Source organism: Xyrauchen texanus, chromosome 38 (genome assembly GCF_025860055.1).
Source record: "Xyrauchen texanus isolate HMW12.3.18 chromosome 38, RBS_HiC_50CHRs, whole genome shotgun sequence".
In the NCBI taxonomy this organism is placed as follows: Eukaryota; Metazoa; Chordata; class Actinopteri; order Cypriniformes; family Catostomidae; genus Xyrauchen; species Xyrauchen texanus.
In genome coordinates this window covers 5,403,675-5,423,482 of record NC_068313.1, presented here as the reverse complement: position 1 = coordinate 5,423,482, position 19,808 = coordinate 5,403,675, and the positions used below count along the sequence as shown (strand labels likewise).

General features: G+C 38.8%; 1 protein-coding gene across 7 annotated transcripts in view; it reads left to right on the top strand.

The window, feature by feature from the left end:
• The window catches only part of dock10 (dedicator of cytokinesis 10), a 301,844-nt gene that overhangs the window by 101,373 nt on the left and 180,663 nt on the right, over positions 1-19,808 (top strand). For 2 of the 7 annotated variants that reach the window (XM_052109638.1, XM_052109634.1), the window contains exon 1: positions 14,694-14,905. The exons of 2 other annotated variants lie outside the window; for them this stretch is intronic. In XM_052109638.1, coding sequence (XP_051965598.1) covers positions 14,747-14,905 — 159 coding nt within the window. In that variant the 5' untranslated portion in view covers positions 14,694-14,746. Of the gene's footprint in view, positions 1-10,414; positions 10,450-14,693; positions 14,906-19,808 lie in introns of those variants that run through there. 3 more of the 7 variants (XM_052109641.1, XM_052109635.1, XM_052109640.1) reach the window with 3 other exon arrangements.

The window sequence follows — 19,808 nt, the reverse complement described above, 5'->3', positions numbered from 1 at the left end:
AACTGTAAACCGTATATTTTACCATCGTTTATACTATATTATTAAATGATAAACTTAATATATTAACCATCTGAAACTGTCAAAATCTGCGTTTCACTTTATAATGTATTGTTAATCACCGTAGTAATTACAGAAGCATATGAATGACATTAATTTCATGAACAGGCTCTTCCAGGAACGGTGACCAATAAACATGTAGAGACAGTGCTCAGTGTCACTCACACAAACACTATCAGGGTAACACATGTGAAATTAAAATTATGCAATAAACATTAACTAACTAAACTACATCAAATATAACACAGAACATCCAAAAGTACACAACAGATATTAAAAATAAGAAGAAACAGAACTATTCCCATAAAATATAATGAAATGTAATGGGTCATGCAGGGAATTCTGGTAATGCCTGATTACTGTTTTTTATCGTAAAAAGTACATGTACTCTCGTTAAACATAATAAAATGTTACTTTTTACATCTTACATTGTTTTTTACAACATTTTACCATAAAACTACAAGTATTGTCTTTTTAAATATATATATAAAAAATTACGTATATTTTAAGGTAACTACCTTAATAAAATAAAAAACAATTTACTATAGCATTTTTACAGTCTTTTACTGTTAAAATTACTGACAGAGTGGAATGTCCTGGGTTTAATTCAAATGAAGCTAAATCATCACCATTTGTGGCATAATGTTAATCACAAAAATTTATTTATTCTCCTCCCTCATTTTCTTTAAAAAAAAAGCAAAAATCAAGGTTACAGCGAGGCACTTAAAATGGAAGTGAATGGGGACACTTAAAGTTGAATATGGACACATTTTCAAGGGTCACCGAAATGTGAAACTTGCACTTGCATTAATTGTTCTTTTAAAAAAACATTTTAAATAGTCATTTTAGTTTTTTTTTTATATTACATCTTCATGGTAACAAAGTTGTAAAATTGACTATAACTTTACACAGATAAGGTTAGTAAGTCATTTCTTCATACAAAAATCATGTGTACAGGCATATTCTTTATATCTTGTGGCTAAACTTTTGAAACAGTATTTTAACATAAAAAATTGGCCCCATTCACTTCCATTGCACGTGCCTAATGCCGATTTCACATATCCTCCATGTGCCGGGCGTGAGGGAGACGTGAGCAGCACATTTTCATGTGCCCATACAAATAAATAGTTAAAAAATCATATATTGTGATTTCTGGATTTTTTTTTTTAGATTATGCCTCTCACAGTGGACATGCACCTACGATGACAATTTCAGACCCCTCCATGATTTCCAAGTGGGAGAACTTGCAAAATAGCAGGGTGTTCAAATACTTATTTTCCTCACTGTATATATAACATATATATATACTAGATTTTGTATGCCGGATGCATGCAGCAAGTGATTAAAGATTAAAATTGATTTCAGTTGGTTACAACTGATTAAAGGATCAGATACGTGTGCTGAGAGTATCTAATGCAAAAATATTTTAATAATAGCTTCAGTTTAGTCAGTTACTTTTTAATAGTAGCATGTAGTGTTGTGAGAGAGAGGGAGAACACGAGAGAGAAGGCAAACTCTTCACATCCTTTCAGTGTTTATCTTCCTCTGTTCCTTCATGTCTGAGGGCTATTAATTCTTCCCAAAGGACACTTTAATAGTTTCCTTCTCCAAAAAATGCTCAGCACGCTCTCTGTGCTCATACTCATATAGGACTGAGACTGCCATCTGCAGGCTTTTTTTTTTTCATTTGCCATATTTTGACCCTCCATGCAAAAAACACATTGAATCATCAATTTAATTCACATTAATTCAGTTTAGCTTAAACAACACAAAATAGGGGATAATTTTAAAGCTTAAAAGCTGGACTTTACTATGCATATGGAAAATATGACCTACTTTTAATAATTGCTTTTTAATTGGCTTTTAAAGTACTGTATTCAGTTTATCCAAGCAACCCCCTGAAGTCTGTCCTGGCTCAGCTGAAATGCAAGACATTTTGTTAATTTGTGAATAAAATAATAGAACATCTTTCAATGAGAATGTTGACTTTGTCAGGCTCAATTTTTGTTTTCATACTAAACTTTTCAGTAGACCTCATTCACAGCAGTGGCATCTTTGATTTTTGATAGGAATGACAATTAGGCTGTGATGGATAGACTCAAAGTCTCTTCAATACGTTGTAAAGTTGTTTAAATTGTTTTTGGGTTGCTCTGCTGACGAAATATTGAGAAAAATATCTTTCCAAGAAATTTCAGTAGACAAAAAAACTCCAGACAACAAGTGTTGCAACACTTGTTTTATGTGATCTAGGAGCTCTCTGATAGCTTTATACAGTGCATGCCATTAAAGAGACTATAAGTCTTTTGCTGTCTTGTTTCCATTCCCACCAAAAATAAAAGATGGCACTACTATGAAAAGGTCTATGTTTAATGCTGCTGTTACTTGCATTATACAGTAGGCAATTTTGTAGTGACTGATAAGGTGGGCATACTCAAACACACACACGCCAGTTTATAATTATTTGATGATCATGAGCAATTATAATTGTTGCTGTAATCATAGTCCTATATAAACACTGAAAAGACATGTCAGGGTAAGAATTTCTGCCTTGAATTGTGTAAAGTTCTAAAAACCATGGTTTGGAAGCTTGATATGTCTACTTAAATTAACACGCTTGATTAAATTGCCTTTTTTTATTACTAGAAAAAAGATTACTGAAAATTTATAAAGTTACTGAAATTATGTGTACTAAAATTAAGGTTATTTGTTTATTTTTTGTACTATAATGTGCTTATCTGTGTTTTGCATAGTGAATTTCCACTGATATTTAGTGCCATCTAAACGTGGATGGGATTATAGGCTGATCATCATAGTTGCGCTGCCTCTACTGCCGTGACATCTTAAACACGACACAAACTGACCAAAACAGTAACTAGCTGTTAGCTACTAGCTCATTGTGCTGCATGAAGCAGTTGTTGCATGGTGATTTTACACAAGTGTAACAGTTAAATTGGCCTGGTGTTTTTAGAAGCAAGCTTCCAGTAGCTGGTCAACTATTTAAAGCTTTCAAGCAGAGCATAGAATTAACCTAACAAAACATACCATCCACCATCATTGCTGAGTCCAGGGCACTCTCCCTTCCATTGCTCGCCATTTTATATAGCGTCCATTTAGTCGAACCACTTCCACATTTCCTTGATGGTTCTGTAGTCACTTTTATTTATTTTTTTACTTTTTCCTACACTGTTGATAAGTCCAGTGGTAGCCGTGTGGGGCCAACGGCTGAGACACTTCCTGAGAGACTTTCGCTCATCGCTAACGAGTGGACCGTCTGCACCTCGTTTCAGCTGCGTTCACACTGCCAGTGACACAACGACATCATCTCATTCATTTTCAATGAGAGCTTGCGACTTCCGGCAACACGAGCAACAGCGACTGTTGGCGACTGGAAGTGGTCCAGCGAGAAAGTTGAGAAATATTTAACTTTATGCAAATGAAGAGCGACATTCGGGAGCGACAGACAATACGAGAGCAGATGGTAGAGCTCACGTGATCCTCATATTTAAAAATAACATTAATTGTAAAGAAACAGTGTTGTTCAGACTCTCCTTACACACCACTAACGACCTAACCGCCGGCCACTGTCGACATGCAGCAATAAAGTTTATTGACCACGGCGTGGTTATGCGCACAGCCATTTCTTTTTCACAATTTGAAAGTCGCTTGAACAAATTATACTGTTATCGCTGTTGCTAACTTTAAAACTAGCGGGTTGATGTTGCGTGTTGGAAATCCAGTGACGCTGGTAGTGACAAGCAGGGACGTAGTGCTGGGTATAGGGCATATAGCCTACTGACTTTTTTATAAGTCTGCATTGCGTATACCCACTTCTAAATCCCCTCTGATGCGCATCATTCAGTAGTGTTCTGCATTAGCCAAAAGCATGTCAGTGCAGCAGATGAATAGCTTATCCAATCACAGTGTTTCCCATTTATTGACTAGTCTAATTTGCCCCGCCACGGTCTCATAATGAACTGAAAACATTTTTACACTTCTCATCTAAAATATTTTTGCACTTCTCAGTCTCATAATAACATCAAATAATAGGCTGTGTTTTGCGCTCTCTCTCTCTCGCACACCAGTCAGTTCCTCACCCGTTGCTGTAAATTCACGCACTCAAACACTCGCAGATATATGCACTGGAGTACTCCATCCATTATTTGGTTGAGGACGACGACAAATCTTTGAGGTAAGTAACATAAACTCAGCCCTCTACACTGCGAATAAATCACTCACATATGCGAGTAAATTACTCACTGTACAACCAAAAAAGTCTGTTATTAGCCACTGGCAACAAGTAAATTGAGGCATAATGAAATGATGGCGCACTTTCAATAATGAAATTAACATTTCACTCGCCAAAGTTGTGTAGTTTCGAACACAGAGTCCCTTTTACTGAATACAAACTGTTGAAGCTGGATTCAGCCTCGTCTTTCCCTGCATGCTGTCTGATGAGTGCAGGAAAAAGCACTTGTGTCATTCAGTTTTGAAGATGAATCAATTCTCAAGTGTTCTGATGTGCACGCCATCTACAGAGACTTTCGCCAAACTCCTGTGAAAAATAAACAATGTATGAACTTATTAATTTTGTGAAAGCAAAGGACTCCAGTTTCAATTAATGGCCATATAATGCAAATGGGGTTTATTCACGCAGTGCAGCAGTGAGACAGAGGAGATGTCCTGCTCTATTTCTGTGTAGATGATCAAATGCAAGAAATAAAATTTTCCTTCATGAGAAATAAGGGCTTGTGAGTTAATAAGAGAGCCTTAAAATAATGTGTGAAAGTGAGTGAAATATTTTACTATTGCACAATACAATACAATACAATACAAAACAATATAATAGCTATACAGGTTGGCTGGGTCATAGTGAGTTTGTATGGTAATTAATCGTCATATTAGTGAAAAACCTAAAACAGGCAATTACTCATCATAATCACAATTATTTGTTTGACAATTAATTGTCAGCCCCTAATTTTCATTATTAGGTTCCCACCTTGTGAATTGTTTTGTTATTAATATGTATGAAATTTCAAACAGTGACAACATTTTGTCTAATTAGTAAATTGCAATGTCATGACATCATAAAAATTGATAGAATGGGAAATTTGTACATTTTTAAAAAGCTAAAATATGATTCAAATTATAAAGCAAATTATATAGCAAAATCAAATAAAAATTACAATATACTATATTGTGTGAATAGGATGCCCCCTCTCTCAGTTTGCTTAATATATTTTTTAGTTACATTGTGCTTACATGAGGTCAAACGTCTGGCGAGTAAAACAAAAATGTACTATCAATGATGATTTTTTTCTCCAAGATTATCGTTGAGGGTTGTTAACTAACATTAAATGCATCCACTGCATTTATACACTACTCGACACACAATTTATCATCATCAGTGTACAAGAGTAAACAGATAATATTACTGCCGAAGTTAGCATCATGATGATTAACATAAATTAACGTTAGCGTTACTAGGTTAATTGGCATAATGTTACACTGCTTATGGCTTCAGTAGCTAGCTATCGTTAGCAGTATGAGGTAACATTAAAAGATAAAAAGCTGAAACTGATATCCCTTGTTTGTACCCTGCTTTTCAGAATGGTTAGAGCATTATATAACATGGTGTCTTGTTAAATGAGGCCCCTGAGATTAGTTAGCACCACAGACTCTAGCTCTGAGTGAAAATGTGGTTCGGGTAGAGTCAATCCAGATAATTTTTGCCAATCGCTTTTGGCGAGGCAGGCCTTGGCTCTGTTTGTGAACAGCTGTCAATTAAACCCTGGCTGGGGGTGAAGAACATCATGTATATGGGGAAGAATTGGGGGTGCTGTTTCTCAATTCAATTTATTTCAAAGTTTCCTACTGCAGCTTTAAGAGCACAAAACTGTTTACAAGAGCACAACACTAGCCTCTTTCTTTTGCTCTCAATGTGCACCAGGTGGAAGTATTTAACTTTAAAATGTACAAAAGTTTGTTATGGGAGAGCATGCCCCCAAACCCCCCTAGAGGGTCAGAAGCCCACCCCCCATAGTCTCACAAAATCCTGTGGGAAACACTGCAATCGCATGTGTATAAATGCAAATATACCCTAAAAACACACAGTAAAGACTGCCGTAGATTACCTGCAAGGTTAGAGAACAGTTATCCAATCCGACTAAGGAATAAGAAATAGTTCACGCAAAATTCATAATTATGTAGTTGTCTCTTCCTATAGTCTTTGGGCCAGTATTGATTGCAAAATCTGCACCTCTTCTGTGGCTAATCTTAATTTCATATTGATCCTTACTCCATGAAATTCTCTGCAAATACTATTGGCCCATTTTGGGGTGAACTAAGTATGTAAGACTAGTCTTACATGTCACTGTTTATAACACAGGACATTCATCCTTTGCTGGGCATAAATTAAGAGTATGCCCATTTCTCAAGGCACCACTACACCACTGGTGATGAGTCTCCCTGACCAATCAGTGATCTGCAGGATTTTGATGTCACATTTAGTATCGGCTCGACTCGCTTGGAACATCAACCGAGGGGGTAAAAATATCAGGTACCAAGTAAAGTCAAGTAAATTTTATTTGTATAATGCCTTTCACAACAAACAAAGTTTCAAAGCAGCTTTACAGAAGATCAGGCATTAACAGACGATAAAACTGTAATGTCTATAATGTGGATGAATCATCAGTGTGTAATTACATAAAATATGATTGTTAATCGTGTTTAAAAATAAGTAATTAAATAATAATTGTATTAATAACCCCAGTGAGCAAGCTGAAAGCGACTGTGGCAAGGAACCCAAAACTCCATAAGATGTTAGTTAATGGGAGAAAAATAACCTTGGTAGAAACCAGACTCACTGTGGGGGCCAGTTTCCCTCTAGCTAGCATCATGAATATAATGTAAATATTACTTTTGTATAGTTAAAGTCATGGTTTAAAATGATTAAACTAAGTAAGTGTTAAGGGTCAGTGTTTAAACATCGATTTTGTTTGAACTATAAGATTAATGACCAATGTCTTTGAAGTCCATCCTGGATTAACTGCAGAAGTTCACATAGATGCAATTGTCCTTGTTAATTGGCTGATGAAGGCATTTGTTGGCAATTGTTAGTCTATGCATTCCATTTCAAGATCGTAGTCCATCAATAGACCGAGGTGATGCAGGCAGAGATCAGGGATTTGAAACGCAGTTCAACCTGGCCGGTCATTTCGGTGAGGTCCGGTGTGGTCCATCCTAAGTCCAATGTTCAGAAAATGGCATATGAAGAATCCCATGTCTTATGGTTGGAGTTGGCATCGGTTCATCCTCTGAAGTCCATCATAATAAACTGAAGTGATGTTTGGCTGGCACCGGCTACATTTAGTCATCATCATTCAGCTACACGTAGCAGTGGAGTCCAACACGAAGCAGGAATGGTGCTGGATCCAGCCGGTTCTGGTGACCTCAGGATAGGAGTCCCGGGGTTGAGACAGGGAAACAAATAAAATAATATAAGCATAGATGCCATTCAATTTATTGCAGAGTTATAAATCATGATCAATGTTTCTGGTTTCTGGTTCCGGCAGACCCAACTAAAGCAGCCTAATAATGTCTCTACCCAAAGACATTAGTCTACCATAAATGGTCAAAGGAGATCTGACAATTTGAGGTCACATAAATGAATCAAAATGAAATATAATACATTTCAGATTAATAATAATAATAAATGAACAAAGAAAAAAAAATGGTTTATTTGATAGCTATTTATTTGAGTCCACAAGAAAATTAAAACTTCTAATTGAATGGGAGTGTTTTTGGAAAGTTATTACCTTGTTTTTTGATGAAGTCTAAGCACAGATGGTTAGATGACGGACATGCTGCCGACAGATGAATCCAAGCATCTAAAATAACTGACTGCCTGACTTGACTTAATGGAGTAAGGTTGCACTGTATGAGATAGTGACAATGCATAATACAATCCACATAGGGCCTAATAGAAAAAGTTACAGCAAACACAAAATGCAAAACTGAAAGGCAGCTAAGGCAATGAATAAATGGAGGAATTTAAACCACTTTGATAAGTGTCTGATTTGTATTGAAAGAAGGTGTGATCAGTTAAACATCAGCTGATTACAGCTTGACTAACCCGACCTCTCTGAACAGACTCTATGCTTGATTTTTGGTATTGGATGGTTTTACTGGTCATGGGGGCTGTCACAAAGACCTGGCAACCTTGTCACACACACCTCACAGACTCATACACTGCTGTCTAAGAGCCGCTGAGAGGTTGATTTCTGTGGTGTGGTTGGACAGACACAAGATGGCATGACAGCAGTACATGTGCATTCTTGGGCCTTTACAGTGTGTTCAAACTGGACACGTGGTTTTCGGGACCCTTGACAAAATCTTAATTTGTATAGTACTTTTTACAATACACATACAATTTCAAAGCAGCTTTACAGAAAATTATGCCTGGATGTCATCACTGAGCAAGACAAAACCCCATATTCCCATATTTTATCACATTTCCACAACATTTGGAATGTTTGAATTAACGCTGTCTGTTTCTCAGAAGTTTCACTAGGTGAGTAATATCCTGTGTGTTGAGGTTTTACTCAGAAGTAACCACACACACACACACAATGTCCAAACATACTGCACCTGTGCTCTGTTGCTGTGTAGTGTAGTGATGCAGTTGTAGAGGTGTAAATGTGTCATATCCACATTAGTTTATTTTCAATAATAAACTACATTTTAAAAAAAATTATGTTCCATCACAGTTGTTTCATATGTGCAGTTTGAAGATAAAGACGTAGCTTCCTAAACACATTAGCAACAAACATGCTGGAAAGATGTAGTGTTCTTAAAGGTGAAGTGTAATTTCTTCACCTCTAGCATTGCCAAACGGCATTGCAAAAATAACGACTTAATTTTTACAAAGGCTTCCTAAACATAACCTTCATCTTCCAGTGGTCGGACAAACAGATAGCCCTGCCCCAAACTCATGCCATTAGTTGGGCCCAGGGTTGGGCAGATTACTTTAAGAAAGTATTCTGGGCTGAATAATGAGAAAACTTCAGAATACAAGAACACAAGAAACATGCATTAGAATGCATATTTATAAAGTCAAGGCCCAATTTGTGGAATTATGTGTAAAATGTCATTATTATCTTATCTGAACCACTAAACCTCCACTTTTATCTAATATAAGTGAATCTTAATAGCTTGTTTCTTTAATTTAGATATGAACACTAATGCTTTTCTTTATGGAAGACAGTTCAAATCAAATCCCTTTATTGTAACTCAACAATATACACAAGTGCAACAGTGGGTGAAAGCCTTGGGTGCAGTTCCAAGCAACATAGCAGTATGACAGCCCACCCCGCCCCCTCCATGCAACAAGTGGAAATAAGTGTTGTGTTGACATTCAACTGTCAGTTGATAGTCAGTTGCCAGTGCATTATTAAGAGAAGTATAAAATGTGAGTCCATTCTGAGGCTAATAAAGTGCAGATATGTGTTATGAGCGATCAAGAGTTCAAAAGTATGATTGCTTGGGGGAAGAAGCTGTCATGAAGTTGGCTGGTGCAAGTCCTAATGCTGCGATACTGCCTGCCTGATTGTAGCAGTGAGAGCAGCCCATAGCTCGGGTGGCAGGAGTCTCTGATGATCCTCCAACCTTTTTTCACACACCGCCTGGTATAGATGTCCTGGAGGAAGCGAAGCTTACCTCCGATGATGTGTCTGGCAGTTTGCACCACCCTTTACAGGGCTTTGCAGTTGAGGGCGGTGTTGTTGCCGTATCAGCTAGTGATGCAGCCAGTCAGGATGCTCTCTACAGTGCTTGTGTAGAACTGTGTGAGGATGTGTTGGTTCATTCCAAACTTCCTCAGCCGTCTAAGGAAGAAGAGCGCTGGTGAGCCTTCTTCACAACGGCCTCAGTGTGGATGGACCATGTAAGTCCCTCAGTGATGTGGACACGAGGAACTTGAAGCTGCTGATTCTCTCCACCAGTGCTCCATTGATGGTGATGTGGCTGTGTTCGCTGTCTTTTCTTCTGAAGTCCACTACAAGCTCCTTGGTCTTAAATTGTGCTCCTGACACCAGTGTGTCAGAGTGTGCACCTCCTCTCTCTTTCATCATTGTCAGTGATCAGACCTACCACAGTCGTATCATCAGCAAACTTAATGATGGCATTGGAGCTACATATGTGTTGCCAACATGTGTTGCCAACATGTGTTGTACAGTGAATACAGGAGTGGGCTTCACGCAATTCTCTGCGTCATCGACACAAACTCACCACTCGCCCCACCGAGAGCGAGAACCGCATTATAGCGACCACGAGGAGGTTAACCCAACGTGACTTTACCCATCCTAGCAACTGGGTCATTCGAACTTGCGACTCCAGGTGTGGTAGTCAATGTCTTACTAAGCTACCCAGGCCCCTGTTGCTGACTGGATTGATACTGTTGCACAGCTGACAGTTCACTGATTGTTAAGATGAGCAAGTGCGGTTGCCAGATATTAAATCCAGGAATAATTATACACAATATGACGCATTTTTATTCTTTAGTGCCTACCATCAGACCTTTTGGTAACCGCTATCTATTTTTAAAGTATACCAAAAACACAACTATAATTCTTTGATTTTAACCTGCGATTGTGTTCTCAAATTAGCCCAATTTGTTGTTAAAGCTGGGAAGACTGCTCATGCGCTGCTGCTGATCTAAAAGGAAGAGAGTGAGTGTGTAACATGCGCTTATGCGTTGTTTAGAAAAACTGTTTCTTAATTGATTGACAATCATTTTTTCTTTCACAACTTCCCTATTTGTGTTCATTATGAGAGAAGTATTCTAACAAACTTTTATAAAGTAACTGTATTCTCAATTCAAAAATGTAATGGGTGAATACAGTTGCTTCATTTTTGTATTCTGAATACATAATGCCATTACATGTATTCTGTTACAGCCCACCCCTATTTGAGCCTATGTTGCTTTGTCGGGCTGGTTGGGATGCTCAAACAGAGCAATGTTTTGCACCTGAGTCACAAGTTACACATTATAGGGAAATCAACCTACAAATTGTCTGCATACAGTTGACCTTAGCTGTGATGCATTTTAACATTAAATTGACATGTGATTTCTTTTTTATAATAATGTTTGCATGCTTGGCCATGAGTGTTCTGAGTGATTGCCAGGGTGTTGCTATGTGGTTGCTAGGAGGTTGGTAGGGTGTTCTGGTTGGTAACTAGGTGGTTACTTATTAGCCCTAGTTAAAAATCTAACATCCACAATCAAAAAACACTCTCTATCTGCCAATCATTGTGCATGTTTGGTTTTGATGAGGTTAGGTTTACATGTCTTTGGTGGGTGGGGTTTTGTAGAGATGGTGTGTGGTTGAAGTTAGCAAAATGACTGACATTGCATATCACCTTAATGTAATACCACGACGTTTGTTCAAAATCAAATCCCCAAGTTTGTTAAAATCCATAACCTTAAGAATGGCCAAAATTAATAAAATGGCTTAAAAGAGAATTTAAATTGCATTAACATAGCCTAGTGGAATAATTTCTTGTAGCCGTACTAAATCATAAGGCTCAAAAGTTCAGAAGTTTGCATTTAACAGAGATCATCCTCTCCAGTGCTCTGCTCCCTGCTAATATCTGGTTAACCACATTAAACATGACTCACCCATAAACCTGAAATCTTTCATTCTCATTCACACTAATAAGTTTTATTTTGAAAACGCTTCTTTTTCTCTCCGTTTTGTCCTTCCATCAACACTGAGACAGTGTTTTTGTCCACGAAAATTTAGCTTTTTGAAAACGTGGATACATTTGAAAATGCAGTTTTCACATTGTAGTGTGGACTGTGAAATCAGATATATCTGAAAATGATGATGTATTGATTGTCATGTGACGCAGTCATATGATCTAATCAACCAAAACAATCAAGATGGTGGCCCGTGTTATTGCGGCACTGTTGTACTTGATACTCACTTTGATAGCATTGTTAAAAATAAATGTTACTTTGTACAACCATCACATTACGGTTCTTCAAAAGCAAATGGAAGTTTACTCGGTTTTGGTGTCCGGTGATGGAACACGAGAACAAATTCGTTTCAGACCGTACATGCAATGGGGATTTTCTGCATGCACAGTAACATGATTTAACATGGTTTTCATACGTTTCAGTGTGGACGAGCAACTTTTGGAAAATGTTTCAAAACACTAGTGTGGACGGAGAGCATTTTGAAATGAAAATGCCATTTTCAAATGTATTCAGATTAATGTAGACATAGCCTTATAGAACACTCTACCAGTAGTTGAGTAGCAGATGCCCACTTCCCTTCCAAGGGTGGCCTCTGCGACCATCGTTAAGAAGCGAGGGGACAGGGACAGGCCGAGGGGGAGGACTTTGTACTGGTACGCTCGGCCCTCGAACGTGAATTGTAGAAAGGGTCGTGAATTGTCCTTCAGGTCTACCGCTGCGAACCAATCTAGATGCCGGACGCAAGTTGCTGGATGGTCCTGGCAAGCCAGCGCGACGGATTGGAAAGCGCAAGCCATGCATCCAAGTTCTGCGCGATGGGCACTAAAGGGACAATTGTTTTTGACATACCCGGTGGGGCTTCGCAGCAGTGGGGTGCAGGTAGTGTTGCGTCTGGAGGCAAAGTTGTGACCTGAGGCATGTGTGCTGAGAAAGAACTCAAGGCACTTACCTTGCTCTGCGTACCCGGTAGGGGGCGGGTTAGTGACTGAGGAGGAGGTCCTGGTGAGGCATCCTCTGGACTTGTCAGAACCGGCCAGCAGGGGTTGTGAACACTGTACAGATGTGGATGTGAATTTTCTTCGTCCAGAGTGCCACTTTGCCTGTAAGGTTTTGTAGCCGGGGTGACCCAGGGAATGAGGAATTCGCTCTTTTTAAAAAAAATTCTTTTTTAAAAACTGGGTACCACAGTCCAAAGAGGGTGCGGCAAATGAGAATAAAGAAACCAAGGATTATCCTCCTGGCCCTACACCAGGGGAAGGAGTGGTAGTTCACTTCAAACTACTAACTACTTTTTACAGTTTGATATCAAAAACATGGCAGACATCATTCTTATATTTCACATTACACTAACCAGTCATTTTATACATTTTATGGATTAAAAAATAAGGTCTATTAGGATAGATTCAGTTTTGGGCAAGCTACTCAAAAATGTTGCTAGGCTACCAACTACTCTACAGAAAAAAAATAGTTGAAAGCTACTTACTGAAAAGAAAGTAGTAAACTACAGAAACTGTATACTGTATAAACTATGTGATTGCTGAAAGTTCACTAATTTGCTAGGAATATTTTTATTTCTGTTTCTGCACTGGTAGCATTTTCTCTTTACAACTTTTTGATGCCATATTAAAAAATGAATGTCATGTCGGGATTTGACTCAGGTTTCAGAATCTCAAAATCTGGCCTAAACGGTCATAAATGGTTAGTGAGGTAACTCTCTATTTATCACTTAATCAAATGCATATACAGTATATATATATATATATATATATATATATATATATATATATATATATATATATATATATATATATATATATATACAATGCAGTGGGATATTACATCATTGAATAGGTATGTGCATCTTTATAACGGTTTTATTTTCTTAAGACTAGCTTTTATGCTTTGATATGTTGACATAAATTAACATAAATTAAGAAGTTGCTATGGCAGTTACATTTCTATTGTGAAACAATGGCTGAATATAAAATCTGGAGTATTAGACATTATTAGAGTTTCACGATTAAATACAAATTGTATGTTATTGACATGCAGTTAATGTAAACAATATTCCACAACCCTACGTGGGAAGGAGAAATCTTGAAGAATCCTCACAAAGATCTTTTCTATACAATGACTGGTCAAAGTGACCATGTCTATCAAGCTTCACACAAAACGCATTATAAAACCTGCACCAGAGGTGCCTTATTTTATATGAGAATATGAATGTTCCTCACATAAAGCTATTTTATGACATCAGAGGACTTGAAATGCAATGTTGTATGGGCTACTCTCATGGTTGTTTTTGTCCTTTTGGAGCTTGGCAGCCGATTACATGTATCATTGTCTGGGAGAACACATCTGAAGAAAAATGGTCGTATGTGAGGCAAAGTCTTGGATCCAGTGTGAGAGGTTGTATCCTGCCTGCATGATTTTTGGCTCTTTATCCCAGTCAGTTGATGTGGAGGGCGGATGCTGATTGGTGCGTCCAACTGTGCACAGCTGCATAGAAGCCTAGTTTGTGTGAGACAATGTTGTCAGTGTTTCCTGGTTTCCACTCCTCCAGAAAGAGAGAGGGAGATTGTATGTGTGCATGCTTTAGGAAGACACACACACACACAGGATGTTAGTGGATCTGCAGAGGCAGTCCCGAGCAGACAGACATATACTGGCATATACTGTATATGCCAAGAGAAGAAGATGGGGTGACACAGGCCAGGTGGAATTAATCAAGATGGTTTGAGACTTTAATATCAACCTGATAATAGTCCTTAAAAAGAATGTTGCAGACCTTGTTGAACTTTAAAAGACTTCAGGGACACTTTGGCATTCGGACTCTTACGGACTCATTTGCTGGTGTTTCCTCAAAGAAAAAATCCTTCTGGGATTGGGCTTCATGTGGGAATCCTTAAAACCTAAGCTTTGGGGTGTTCAGGCATGGGCTGCACAGCCAGTGTTTTTCTACTGCAGGCTTTGCACTCCATACTGAGAAGAAACAATTCACGAATCTGTTCTCGCCAGCAAGAACAACTTTCCATCACATACACACTTGAAGAGGGGACGGTCAACAGTGAAGCCCAAACCATTGTCAGCATGGTAACCAGAGCTTCTTTCATCCCACACTTTGATCCAAGTGCTCTGAGATAGCTGGAAACTTCCAGCATTTTAAAACATTTCAGGACTGCAGAGTTTTGTTTAAAAATGGTAGTGTGTTCAGCCCCTCATTCTGGTTTTTCTGTTACACTGCCTCTGACATGAAATAGTCACTGAATTACACTCATTGATTAGATGTAATTTATTTTACATGTTAGCTTCTGATGGTATTAAAAATACCTAGAAATCAACTAGATTTTTACATTTTCTGAAGGAAATGTGAGTGGTTCTTGACAGCAAAACTCACTGACAATTCAAGGGTGTTGTAGATGATTGCTAAGGCATTTCTGTGTGGTTGCTAAGGTGTCTCTAGCATGTTGTTGTGCAGTTGCTAAGAAGTTATTGATGGTTGCTAGGTGGTGGCCCAAGTCTCTAAGTTATTCTGGTCTCTAGATATTCTGGTCTCTAAGTTATTCTGGTCTCTAGATATGGCACTTGTCCCTTCTTCAAATAATTAAGATTTACACATTTCAATGTGTAAAAAGTTATTCTGGTCTGTAAGTTATTCTGGTCTCTAGATATGGCACTTGTCCCTTCTTCAAATAATTAAGATTTACACATTTCAATTTCATAACACATTTCCATCAAATTGAATTGAGTAATTTTAATAATAATAATAATAATAATAATAATAATAATACATTTAATTTAATTTAAAAGATTACACAATTCAATTTGATGGAAATTTGTTATGAAATTGAAATGTGTAAATCTTAAAAATTGGCAAAACTATTTTTGTGAGTGCATTTAATTGTCTGCCAAGTTATACATATATCCATATGTTATCCGTTATTTTGCAAATAAAAAACAAGAAAGATCACCGCTTAAACCAAGCAAGTCCCTTTTTTGTTTGATCTGATAGACGAAAGCGTTTAGAAAGAAGAATCCTTTATTGTGGTCACACATTATACACACAGTTTTTTGCATATATACAGTGAAATTTAGTAGTTTTCACATATCCCAGCTAAACTGGGGTCAGAGTGCAGAGTCAGCCATGATACAGCGCCCCTGGAGCAGATAGGGTTAAGGGCCTTGCTCAAGGGCCCAACAGTGGCATCTTGGTGGTGCTGGGGCTTGAACCCCCATCCTTTTGGTCAGTAACCCTGAGCCTCAACCACTGAGCCACCACTGCCCTAAAGGAAATACTTGTCAGAAAGTGTTTAGGGGTAGGGTTAGGATTGGGTTCTTCAGCTAATCAGGTATTGCTGTCTTCATGAATGTAAATAACTCTTCCCCTTGTCGGAAATTAATCTGCAGAATGGTCGGTAAAGGCTTTTGCCGAGTCTTAAAGCAGTTGAAACTTGTTTAATGCACGGCTGCAGAAACTCTTAATATTATGTATAATTTTCTAATAATATAAATGTAGTGATTCATGTCCTACACATTTCTAGAAGTGAGGGATATGTCCCATCACCCCAGGTTATAACTGTTGCTACGCCACTGGCTTTGTTACTTCTTTGAAAAGTAATTATTCATTTTTGATTATTTATAATTTGTCTATATCATATCAAGACATCAGTGCCATGTATCACAAAAAATCCAGGAATCCAGGATTGGCATGTTATAAAAATATGATCAATCAAATCACATTTACACAACACAAAAGATGACTATGACATCATTAATAATTATAAAACAATACATTTACACAGCACAGAGGATCACTAGTAAATGATATAGAATTTAAAGGCATTTACACTGCAAGAAGAAACATCTGCTGAAGAAACAGAATGTAAAGAAAATATTAAAAAAGATAATATGTCAAAGTGAAAGTAACTTTATATAGGTCCACAACAAAAACATTCAGGCTTGTAATTTTAAAAGTTTAATATCTTGATTTGAAATGTTACAAATTTTAATGAAAAGCTTTAGTATTCATTGAAATTACTAAGTTAATATAATTTAATACTATTAGACGTCTTGGTTACATTCATAATCTCTGTTCCCTAATTGAGGGAACGAGACGTTGTGTCAATGTAGTGACACTAGGGGTCGCCCTTGGGAGCCCCAAACATCTGAGAAAAGGCCAATGGGAATTGGCGAGTGGAATTTGCATGCCACTCCCCGCAGTTCCCGCAGGACCATGGAGAGATCAGGGCATACCAGAGCGTGCAGTGGTAGGATTCCCGGGAAGCAAACAGGTCTACTTGCGCTTGACCAAATCGAGTCCAAATCAGCTGGACCACCTGGGGGTGGAGTCTCCACTCTCCCCTGAGCATGACCTGTCACAACAGTCCGTCCGCCACACTGTTGAGGTCACCCGGGATGTCAGTGTCTTGCAACAACTTGAGTCACTGCTGACTCAAGGTGTGACCGCCACCGAGGACGTCATATGCCCCAGGAGCTTCTGAAATTATCAGTGGGACCGCCGTTCTCTGCCTGAACGATTTCAGGCAGTTCAGCACCAACTCGCTCGTGAGGCATGCCATCATAGAGACTGAGTCTAATTCCATCGCGAGAAAAGAGATGCTCTTAACCAGGGAGAGCTTGCTCTTCTCCCAGTTGACCCGAAGCCCCAGCTGGCTGAGGTGCCTGAGCACCAGGTCCCTGTGTGCAAACAACAAGTCTCGAGTGTGAGCTACAATCAACCAGTCTTTGAGATAGCTGAGGATACAGATGCTCATTTCCCTTAGCGGGGCAAGGGCTTCCTCTGTGAGTTTCGTGAAGACGCGAGGTGACAGGGACAGATCGAAGAGGAGAACCCTGCACTGGTCATGATAACGACGGCCCTTGTCACTGGAAGTGTAACTCAGTGAGTGAGGAAACTGCTCTTTTTCTGAAAATGTGGGTACCGCAGCCCATCGGGCATGCATAAGAAAAGAAAACAAAGGATTCTCCTCCGGCCCTCCAGCGGGGGATGAAGTTGTCTGTTCACCAGCTCCAGGCCTGTAGCGGGTCTCCACGTCCCTGGGTATCCCGTCTCAGGGGTGCTTCGAAGCCTTCCTTTGGGTTCTTAGCGGCAGGCCGTGAGACGGGAACATCTACTTCCTGCGGGGGGCTCTACGCCGGGGCCGGGCCCCGCCGAGTCCTCAAGGACAGACTGAACCAGCCCGCACTCCGATGCTGCAATCGAGAGCTCATCTGCTTCGCGAGCCCCAAGTTATATCACAATCTCGCCCTGAGATGAACCGGCGGTCTCATCGCAGAACTAGACCGTGTGCCGGGGAATGAGAGGTCCGTGGGGGTTACCCAGTGGAGCGGCTCCCATTGGAATCCCCAAATTCACCCAAGTGCTAACCGATGCAACCTCAAACCCGTAGGTAGAAGGACTGTGGCGGGGAGATGCTGGGGTGGCTTTCCCTCTGAGGAAGGAAAGCCGCGACCATTTCGTTGCCATAGTCATGCTCTCGCAGTGAGAACAAGACCTGTCCATGTACGCCGTCTCCGCGTGGGCAGTGCCCAATTATGTGAGGCAGCGACCATGGCCGTCGGAAGCACAGAGGTAATGACCGCAACCAGGAATTATATACAAATGGAAAGGCATCTTTTATAAGACGCTCTCCTTGAGTGCCACTCTTTTAGAAGGAAATATACACTTTTAGAGGAAGAATATACACTTTAAGGCTGCTGAAGCGCCCAGGGTCATTCTCACTCCACCGGTGCAAGGGGGAGAAGCCGCTGTAATGCGCCATAAATCCAACAGCTTTTTGTAGAGGTGAATGGCTCAGTGGAGGAATTCAGCTCGCTGAAAACAACCACTCAGCTCCAAAGAAAAAAATCTGAATGAGTGTTTGCGAGCCAGCTCCTTTTATATCCATATGTCCAGGAGAGTGGCATGCAAATTCCAATTGCAATTACCATTGGCCTTTTCTCAAAGATCAGAGGTGTTTGAGACTCCCAAGGGCGACCCCTATCTGTCACTCACTCCACGTATGTGTTCTTTCTGTCTAGCAGCATAAGACACAATAAAGACTTATTTGGTGTACTAGTGTGCTTTTACTGATCTTCAAGAGAAATACTGTATGTTCATGGCATCCTAATAAGAAGGGGTTTGGGTGGCATTCACACTTTTATGATATATTTTAAAGACATTCGATCATTATTGATATTGTATTAATATCTTAATTTAAATTATATAATTATTTTAGGTTTTTTAATCATAAATATTTTATGGCCAGTGTGGGAATACGATTTGGGAAAAAATTAAGTGTCTTTAAACAAATGCAAGTCTGCCAAAAATCTATTTCTTGCAAAAATGTATGATCATAAATAGCTTATTTTGTATATTTCGAAAATTGTCTTGTTGAAGTGCATTTTAAATTGGAGTTAAAGATACTGGGGGAGTGACTGTCACTTTTTTTCACAGCTGATTGGTCTAGAATCCTACCTACCCTGGAGCAGGTTAGTCGGTTAGCGTAAGTTGCTATGGCGAGGAACCCCGATGAAAGCCTATCCACTTTACTGGTACTGCAAATTCAGAGCTTGCTTAAATTAAGTTTAAAATTATCTAGCTAGCTGCTTAATCCTACTTTGTGACATAGGCCACTAATGTACATAGTCTACACAAATGGAATGAAACTTATATCATTATACCTTTTAAAATGTAATAGGAAAAATAAAAACTGAATTTACAGATAAAAATAATCTATTGTACAACTTTTGACAAATGTGGCAGATGATAATTGTAGTGCAATCTCTGATTGGTATAGAAATGCCAGTGGTAAATAAAATATAATGTTTAAATGTTATAAGAAAAGAACAATCAATGTATCAAGGAGAACCCCTGATATAGAGTTTTACAATATCTAATGATTTATTAATGTTTTTTTTTTGTTTTGTTTTTCTAATAGATATACTGTAATATTTGTAATGATTGGACATATCCTTTGACATCAGCTGTTTCTAT